The 10,595-nt window shown below is 30.1% G+C and overlaps 2 protein-coding genes across 3 annotated transcripts in view; one reads left to right on the forward strand and one right to left on the reverse strand.

Moving 5' to 3' along the window:
• LOC106464161 (toll-like receptor 7) overlaps positions 1 to 1,239 on the forward strand; it is a 9,597-nt gene extending 8,358 nt beyond the window's left edge. For both annotated transcript variants that reach the window (XM_013924281.1, XM_013924282.2), the window contains exon 3: positions 742 to 1,239. In XM_013924281.1, the coding sequence (XP_013779735.1) occupies positions 742 to 956 (215 nt within the window). In that variant the 3' untranslated portion in view covers positions 957 to 1,239. The remainder of the gene's footprint in view (positions 1 to 741) is intronic.
• A 3,672-nt stretch (positions 1,240 to 4,911) lies between these two features.
• On the reverse strand, positions 4,912 to 10,188 carry LOC106464162. Its single transcript, XM_013924283.2, has 2 exons — positions 10,045 to 10,188; positions 4,912 to 6,283 (listed from the first exon to the last, which is right to left on the reverse strand). The coding sequence occupies exon 2, from the start codon at positions 6,280 to 6,282 to the stop codon at positions 5,836 to 5,838; it is 447 nt and encodes a 148-aa protein (XP_013779737.1). The 5' UTR covers position 6,283; positions 10,045 to 10,188; the 3' UTR covers positions 4,912 to 5,835.
• Between the last annotated feature and the right edge of the window lie 407 nt (positions 10,189 to 10,595).

A 10,595-nucleotide genomic window follows, 5' to 3' on the forward strand; every position in this document is an offset into this window, starting at 1 on the left:
TTTTCTTGCAGCTGCTGTTGTCTCTCTTCTTGTTTCTTTTGTTGCTCTTGTATTGCTGCCATCAAGTCTGCTAAACTGTAGTTTGATTTTCCGACTCTCGTTTCCGTTTTTTTTTTCGTTCCACTTCTGACACCAATTTGTTACGTCTCCGTTCGTTAATTGATTTTCCGTAACTTCGTTCCCACGAAACTTTAGCGACACAAGTCCTTTCTTAATAAAACTGGTTTATTCTTTCCGAATACAACTTTACGATACACTCAATTTCAACAGTCGCGCTATAACAAACTATAATAACGACGTTAACTTCAACAATACTTTCTGACTGCAGTTCAATTACTCATTACCTACACACACATTGTCACGTCACGCCGTGACCATCTTATATATACCAGACTCCCCTATATCTAGTAAATGCTAGGGCATTCACGAAGGAACAAGATACTTCTAGAAACGTGGGGTGACACTAGTCACGTGACCTCGCTGACGCAACAATATCTCTAGGTAATAAAAAAAGTCTAGTTAGAAAAGGACTATTAAAAATAACACTTTGCAAACATGAAACTGAACATTATCTTACGGAAGATTAGAACCGAAAATGTAAAATTTACATTTTAAATATCTAAAATCAAATTAATTATAGGAGTTGTGAGGGTGTTTGCAAAAGATAGAGTATACTTCATATTGTATAGATCCCTCACATTTTCTTTATATTTTGACTCATGATTATTATATTTTCTGCAGAACTCGACTGCAAGTGTGGGCTTGAAAAGGAAGTTTTCTTCCAATGGGTCACAAATAAAAAGTTTCCAGAAGTAACGTGTGCCAGTCCAAAGAGACTGCAGTTCAAGAAACTTGCTCATCTCACGAAAAAGGATTTGTGTGATAATGCTGCCCAAACCAATGCTATGGTGTCTTCAGTAGTGGTTTTTTTTATAATAGTTATGATTCTTAATTAAAAATGCAATGGTTGTAATTACATAAGGTTTCAAATGAGACTATTCTGAACCCAAACTAAGATACAGAGATGATATTTATAACTTTTAATATTTTTCACAAAAAAGTGCAATATATTGAATTAAATACATATACATTTTTTTCATGGCTGTTTCCCTTTCAATTTAGATTTTTATTGTTGTCATTAAATGTAGTTTATTAAATATAACAGTAAATATACTAACAGTGCCATATTTCTTGTTTTCTGTATCATAACTTGTGCAAATGTATGTATTAAATCAAAAATAAAATAGATAATCAAAATCTGAGTTTTCTTTTACACTGTCAAGTTTGAAATTGAAATCCAAGTTCAACTGTGAAGGAAATTTGTATCACTTAAAGTAGAAAAACCACAATCACAAAAATTTTTTCCCCTCCAAAAACAGTTAAAGGAATTTTAAAATACTGTTTTAACTAAATAAATTGAAAACTTAAAAGATAAACTTAACTGAAATATAGTGACCATAAATAACAGAATGGAAATGTATACTCTAAAAAGAAAGAAATAGTTTACACAGACAAAACTTAGGCGAAGACAATGTCTTGTGGTTAATTACCAAATTATACAGACTAGGGTTACTCCTCACCATACAAAGAAAGATTACTGGGCAACTCTGAGAAATATTATTTGTATCTAAATTTTGTAAATTTAGAAATAAGTGTGAAGGCTCAAATACATAAAACAATAATCAATATTTATGTTTACTTTCTGTTTATTCAGCTATTTCAATCATTAAAATTCAGCAACTATTGGAAAGCCTTGATAAAGCTAAACTGGTATGCCTTGATGGCTTCTTCTTCTAATTAGTATCTAGTTATTTCAGATTCTTGTGTCTCCCAGTGGGTTTATGGACTTACAATACTAAAATCTGGGCTTCTATTCTGTAATGGATAGTGCAGATAGCCCATTTTGTAGCTTTGTGCTAAAATAAGAACAGATTCTCATTTTCCCCTTTTATCATTGGTTTAAGCTTCCTTTCTGGCTACAGAACAAAATGTTACACTTTCAGTGCTTTATGCCAAAATACAAACTTCTAACATTCTTTATTCAAATGTGTGTGTGTGTAAATTTGAAAAATCTAATGTCATAATAATTTTCTTATTATTTCTTGAACATGTATATTTTTTTTAACTTTATGAGTTTTAAGCAACTGAATTTACAGAAAACATAACAATACAAAGTTATCATTTATAGGTGCGTATATTTGATATTTTAATGCTACACCACAATTTCAAATATCTTTTGAAAATGAAAACTCCTTTACTATGACATTTCTCTCATTCATAAGTCTGCAAACAGTTAAGTGCTATTTACATATATATGTATATGCAAACAGTTAAGTGCTATTTACATATATATGTATATACACACACACACACATAAAAAATAACTATTTGCCCTTGACTACACAATGTTACATATCACAGCCAAACTTATCCTGCTCCCACCAAATATTTAAACATTTAATCAAAATACGATAACACTTCATTCTTTTAAAAATTGTATTATTAATTATTAGCCTGTGTAACTGTACCCAAAATACAAGTCCAATATTTAGAAATATTATAGTCCGGTTTATTGGCACCAAGTAACTAACACATACAAAAGTCAGCTAATTTAAGATAAGACCAGACAAATGTTTGCCCGTCAATATATTGTAATGTATGTGCTTTCATTTCAATGCACGAGTAACAACATTATTTGTGCTTTACGAAACAGAAGAAGTTTAAATTTTTGAGATGTGCAAGGGTTAGTTAAAGCGACCTTCAATAATATCATGTGTTTTTTTGTCATACAATACATTAGTTATTGTTTGATTTTAACCCAAAGCTACACAATTGGCTACCTGCACAGTGTTTGATGCAGGGATCAAACCCCAATTATAGTGTTATAAGCCCTCAAACTCACTTGAATAGAGATGAGTTTTATATTTTAAATTTAGAATTGTATGCTAGTCTATAATTTTGTTAAAATGCTTTAGCACAAAAAATTTCCATCACAAATCTCGTAACTTGAGAACTTCTCAGGATGAGTAACATTACCCACTAAATCCTGGAAACAAATAATAACCCTTAGTCATTTGAAATTAGTATTTAGTGAAAGTAACTATTCAAGGCAATTAATTGGTCAGTCTACAAGTGTTGCATGTTCTACTATGTTAACAGAAACTAAAGAAATCATATACATGCAATTATTCTCAATTTAAGTTACATTAGTTATCGGTATGGATTACCATCGTTGTTGCATTATAAATACTAAAATAATTTACACAGAGTCACCTGTAAGTTTCTGGTTTAAACTGACTGTTAGTTATTAATATGGATTACCATTGTTGTTGCATTATAAAGACTAAAATAATTTATACCAAGTCACCTGTAAGTTTCTGGTTTAAACTAACTGTTAGTTATCAGTATGAATTACCATCGTTGTTGCATTATAAAGACTAAAATAATTTATACCAAGTCACCTGTAAGTTTCTGGTTTAAACTGACTGTTTGTTATTAATATGGATTACCATCATTGTTGCATTATAAAGACTAAAATAATTTACACAGAGTCACCTGTAAGTTTCTGGCTTAAACTAACTGTTTGTTATCAGTATGGGTTAGCATTATTGTTAAAGTTTTGAATGATCCAATTTTTTTGCAATACAAAAAAATATTACCTAAAATACTGTTACGTATCTGCTTGTTTGTTAATTTCTGGTAAAAATTCTTTCCGAGGAACTTCAGCGATACAAGTCCCTTCTCGATTAAAACTAGTTTATTCATTCTCGATACAACTTTGTAATACACAGAATGTCCACAGTCACTTTAAACTTAACAACCTTTATAAAACACACTATAAATCACAGTGATTCACACACTTTACTTATGGTGCCTACTGTTCGCTTGACTCAATTATCTATCTCTTCAAACGTGCTGGTTTTTCTTGCCAGGCTTATATACTAAAAAGAGGGCGTCTCGAATGCACTCGGGCCTTCATGATCATTTGAGAAACTCCAGCACACATGCTCCCAGTGTCATGCAACTTTCACTGTCATAAAAATACAATTTTTTGTTCCTACAATGCAATGAAAGCCAGATTTGGACCTTTCAGTATTATAATTTGGTCCCAGGGCACATTCTGAAGATTTTAAGATATTATATTAAAAATACGAAAAAAAAACAACAACAAGAAACTACAATTGTCATACAAATTTCCCTAAAATTGCTAACATAGTATATACCATTCACTACTGGTGGGGATCACATATTGAGTAATTGAGCAATATATATAATGCACACAAATAAAAAAATCAGAAACACGAAAATGTTATTCATCAGGATGCCCAGAAATCACATTTAGCTAGTTATGAACTCATCATGGAGCAAATCTATACAGTAACACCTCAGAAAATTTGCATTTAGAAGTCGCATAGTTAGGATGTTGAAGCTGAAATATTATGGGTAATATTTATTGAATTTACTATAAATATTAATGTTCGTTTGAAAGGCATGAGAAGTTAACTGATAATTATGACAAATTACATTTTTAAGACTCTGTGATGTTGCTGTCACTATTAAAGTTCTGAATGATGAAATCATTAATAATCCTAAGAACAATAAAAGTTATGTTAGATAAGGCACTAATTACATATATAAGTTTGTAGAAATCTTGATTAGTCATTTATGTGTCTAAAACGAAATTTTGCAACAGACTTAAGTTTCAGCTCAAAAACAGCATTTTTTTATTATATTTTACATCTTATGAGCTATAAAACAAAAAGTTGTACATTGTTAATTTTGTAATTGAAACTTAACTGAACTGAATATACATCATCATAAAATATGTACAGAAAAAAATAAAATAAAAATTTGTGTTAGTAATTTTCATTTCACACATATTAATAACAAACTTCAGTTTCATTTTTTCAAAACAGTTTTTTTCGAGACTGTAATAAAACCACATTTCTTTTAGGCAACAATATTCAAAACAAACAACATAAATTCAAAAAGATTTTATTTAACAACTAAACATACCATATTTAATAATTCCATGATACTTTACTTTTAAAGTAAGTTTGTCAGAGACTTACATAATAATTCATAATCCCACAAAAAGAGGCTAGAAAATACTTTTCCACGCATAAAAGTATCTTAGATTGAAGTCATTAAAAAATGTAGCTTCCAAAGTTCTATTAATAATTTCTCATAGAAAAGTCAGCTGTACACGTAATAGCAAAATTCCCTAAAAAGTTTTGTAAAGTTGCATCCTTAGCTACTTATAAACTTATTCCTTCCAACAGCACACACACCAGTCACTAGTGTTTACTTAGAATCATGTTCAATATCAGATTCCAGAACGATTCTAAATAACAATGACATTTGATAAGCTATATTTTACATTTTATGATAGGTTTCTTGCTGAACTGTAGGAGTGGATTCCTCTTCATTTATGCTGAGGCCATCACTACACCCAAAGTGTTGTCCACTCTAACCTAAGTGCAATGTAATCCATAAAATTGAAATTCCAGTGAAATCTTCCCTGCCTAAAACTCCTCTAAAACAATACTTTATGTTCTAAATAAATAACACATCTTATCTAATTCACCTATAATGAGGGAAAAAGTTCATGACTTTTGTGTTATTGATACACATATACACGAGTACACATATACATGTACATACATATCACCAACACAAGTTGTCTTTGACATAAAGTTTAACACCATGTTAACTTTTTTTTACAAATCAATAAGAAACTATACAGTACTTACAAATAACATATGTGTACTTGTCAAAATTACAGAATCTGTTGAATACCATTTCTATTATATTAATAACAGTCAATGAAACTCATTAAGTTCCAGGCCTACAGTTATTTTTAGACTTTTCTTTTCTTAACCTTTGTGCTCTGTTTAATAGCTTAGTAGCAGCACTAACTGGTGACTGCTGAATTGTCGATTTTTGAAGTTTTTCTGAGTGTCCTGGTTCGTGCTTTTTATTTGTTGAAGGTAATTTCTGGTGTGGTATGTCTCCACTCACTACTTTCCTTTGATAGTACTGACTCTGTTGAGACTCACTTGGAACTGCTACTTCATCAAGAGGATTGATTCTTTTTTTAACACCAGGTCCTCGCACTGTACTTAAGATAGTGTTATGGAGAAATATTTTGTTCAGTTTCATTCCTGTCGGTTTTTTCCAACCTAAAGCACCTACCAATTCAGCTCTAGCTGCTCCTCGTTTAGCTTCTTGTTGTAGTTCAGCTACAGCTTGGTCATCTAAACTGGTCTGTCCACTATCCATACTGTGTGAAAAAATTAACTCAATTTAACTAAGGACCTTGTATCCTTAACCAGTGACATACCTTAAAAAAATAAATAAATAAAAATTAAGTTACACTCATGCTCTCTATTTTACAGCAACTTCATCATGTATAGTGTAAACTTGTTTTTAAGACTATGTTTTAATGCAAATATGACTCTTTCAGTTATGCCAAACAAATACTAAATTTAAATTTTTCCTATACTAGGAAATTACTTGGTAGTTTTGTTGAATGTTGTGCAATGCTACATGAGGAAAATCTGCTCAAGTCGTACATAATTTTGAAGTGATAGAATAGAGAGAAAGCAACTAGTCAACACAACCCATTACCAACTCTCATAAGACCAAACAGTGGGATTTGACTGTCACTTTTATAATCACCTATGGCTTCAAAGTGGAACAGTTTCTTTTGGTGCTAACAGGAGACAAATCACAGATCTGTAGTCAAGCACACAAAAAATGTAAGGGTTGAATTCTCAACTTATATTTATATAATATAAATGTGTGGGGGGGTGGGGGGTTAGATGCCCCCCCCCCCAAATACTTTTGGGTTTTATGTTTTAAGAATCTGGAACTCCATAAAAAAATATAATGACCATCAATTTATATGTTTGTCTGTTCTTTATATACTTGTTATTGCTTTTTGCAGTACTGAGCCATCTGCAAATGTGAAGACTATATAATGGGCATGGCACTCCTGTAAAGAAGATAATTTACATAGTGCTACTATAGCATGCAGTCTACAAAGATATTTAAACTATAGCGTGTGGTCTACACAGATACTATCGTCACAGATTTATTGATTCACTAAAACATAATTTCTTGCTAATTAATTTACACCTATCCATGTTTTTTGTTCTGCAAATAATAATAATTCTATAAGTTATGCATTCCAAAAAAGTACCTTAAACTTACGTTATAATTATGCTAGTATTGATAATTGGAATTTATTTCATTCATATTATGTTTGTCCCAAAAACATTATGTAATGGTATTTTGTACTTTATTACTTTAAAAGAATTATTTATAATAAATGGTGCCAATTGCAAATAACTGAAAGTTAAAACAGTGAGAATGATGATAGTATCTGTGTAGACCTCATGCTATATTGTAAATATCTTTGTAGACTGCACGCTATAGTAGCACCATTTAGATCTTGTTTTTAATATGGAGGGAAATATTATAAGCATATTATATACTGTTTACTTATACAGAAATAAAGCACAGATCTAACATGTATCACAATCTATATGTTCGAGAAACTAAATTCCAGAAGTTTCAAGAGAAAAATTTGGAGGTTTATTTAAATAACAACAAATTGAAATTATAATGGAAAAAGTCTTACAATTAATTCACGAGTAATGTATTTCTTTCAAAATCTTACATTCTAAGTGAAATCTCCCTTATTAAGCAAAGGAGAAATATCAAAAATATAAAACTTGTGGAGAATGTTGAAGTTCATTAAAACATTTTTACATTACATTTTTCAGTAAAACAATATGAATAATGAAGTAATACAATTATAAACTTCCTGTGTATTATGTTTAAAAAAAAATAGATTGACTTTAATGTAATACAACTACACAATATAAACTTAGTATATGTAGCTCTATATAGTTTGTCTTAAGCCTAAAAATGTTAAAGATACATTTGGTAATTGATTCATTTTTTGGAAAACATAACTTAAAAATAAACCAAAACAGGAACATAATAATAGGAAGCATTTATTAAACTTCTCAAAATCTTCAAACTTCCATTTTCAGTAATCTAGAGGTACAACACTGAAGATGAAATTTTGAAGATTCTGAAATGTTTAATAAATGCTTCCTAATATTACATTTGTGTTTTGCTTCATTATAAAGATACATTTATAACTACATCTTACCTTTTGTTTCTCTTATATCAAAATACAGTACTGTGACAGCCAATAACATTTTCTCCAATATTGGAATGACATTAAAATATTAAATACACCAGTAAAGGTCTTCAACAAGTTACATTTATCAGCATGTACAAAGATTAGTAAGTCTTAAATTACAGTTGCATAATGATGTTAGTTACCATGCAAGATACTCAAATCCACTGGAAATATTAAAACAAAAATAACATTACATTTATACAGACACATGTCAATGTTTGATGCAAATGCAAGAGACATCACACATGGTTTTTGTCCTGTTCTGGATAATGGCACGATTGTTGATGGTTTAAAGCCTTTACAATGCACATCTATAAAATTAAAAAAAAACTATCTTGTTACGTTCATGAACAGTGAGTTTTGATAATGCTTAACAGATGGGGCTAGTGCAGCAGAAAAACCTTCTTTTACAACTTGTGGTGAAAGAATTTGATTACTTCTATTGGCTGTATATTTGATATATACCTCTTACTTTTATGCTATACACTTGTGTTTCCATAAATGAATTGTAGCACACAGTGTTACATGTACTATTCATTTCACTTTTATTTCACATATTAAGCTTCAATGTCTCATTTGAACAGCATAAATAGAATTGAAAGGAGAGTGTTTTATGATTTGTGACTTCACTTCCCATTCTATGAATATGATACTGTCCTTTATGTATTTTATTACCAGTACATAATAATCAGTATAGTTATAAGTTACATTTACACTTTCTATGCTTAAGGTGTAAATATTCATACATCCTACACCATAAATTGTAAAATCATTATTAAGACACTTAACACCTACTTAATAAGCATTTCAATTACAACTGATTTCATTAAAGCATTTTAGTTGGTATTTTAATACTGTAACGTACTGAAAAAATTAATTTCTTAAGATGTTGTCTGCATTGTCTGGTAATTATCAGTAATTTGCCCTTATATCAATAGTTGCTTTTAAGAGTGAAACAAATCATTATACTAAGATTTAAATATATTTGTTACAGCAAAACCTTACAATCCTATATTTATTTACATTAATAACATTACTTACAATATTTCTATATAATGTATTATTGCACTTATGTAGAAATTATTAATTTCATCAGTGTATTCTTTTTAAATATTTTATGACTAAAGAGATTTATAAAACAGTACAGTATCTGGTGCTTTAACCAAATATGTCATGAAAACAATATTCTAATGATATAGTGAGAATAACTGTATCACTAATAATTCTTAATTGGGATCTCCATTCACTTTAAATTTAAATAATATTAAACGTGATTCTACAACACTCAATACATCTCGAGTCTCTAATACAAATAAACGAAAATTCAGAATATAGCCTTGTTTTTTCTTTTATATAGCTTAATATTCTAAGTCCACCATGTCACAAAATGTTTTAGACTTATAATTCTTTAGTATTTGAAAAACATAATATCACTTACAAAGATCCATTATTATAAAATATAACAATTTATCATGTTCCCACAATCAGTTTTTTATAACACCATAATAACGGTACTGAATGAGATATTTCTACTGAAAATGCATGTTTCATCATTTTTAACTTAACACTGTTACCAGATTCACAGTTATCATAACTTGGTAATTTAATGGTAAATAGGCTAAAATGTAAAAGTCTTTCATATAGGTTTCAGGTTTCTACTACTACTACTACTACTTGTAGTACTAAGTAAGTACTAGTACTAGTCCTACTGTTCACCAAATTATTTTGATTTTTAATTTTATACAGCACTGAGCTGACCCCTTCATAACTGAAAAATACATAAACATTTTCAATGAAATACATTTTGGGTAACTTTTTATACTTACATGAAAATCTAGGCTGTGTTCTTCATTCAAATAGTAAGTGTTAAATTTATATTATTTTGAAACTTAAAAACTCGTAAGTCTGCGCCATTTAACACATGGCTGATTCAGAAGGCATACAGGACATGCGCAGACAATGCCACAAACCTTCTCGTGTCGTCTGCGGGTGTACAACTGTACCAGCTATGTCTAACAGCTCGTTCTTACTAGTTTTATCTTACTGGAGGCTTTTTTCACCTTAAGTAGACAGGGAAATTCATAAGTCTTGTCCGTAAATGAATAAATAACAAGTTCATAATAAGTAGGGAAAGACTATAAGCAACACAGAAAGCAACATGATAAATAACTACAAAATTGCTTTTTTCCAACAAAAGGTTTAGCCAAACACCATATGATAACGTAAAATTTAAAACTTCTTTCCCGCCTATACTTGAATTTTTGAATTTTTGTTTGTTTGAAGTTAAGCACCAAGTTACACAATGAGCTATGTGTGCTCTGCCCACTACTAGTATCGAAACCTGGTTTCTAGTGTTGTACATCCGCAGACATGCCAC

Source organism: Limulus polyphemus, unplaced genomic scaffold (genome assembly GCF_000517525.1).
Source record: "Limulus polyphemus unplaced genomic scaffold, Limulus_polyphemus-2.1.2 Scaffold1574, whole genome shotgun sequence".
In the NCBI taxonomy this organism is placed as follows: Eukaryota; Metazoa; Arthropoda; class Merostomata; order Xiphosura; family Limulidae; genus Limulus; species Limulus polyphemus.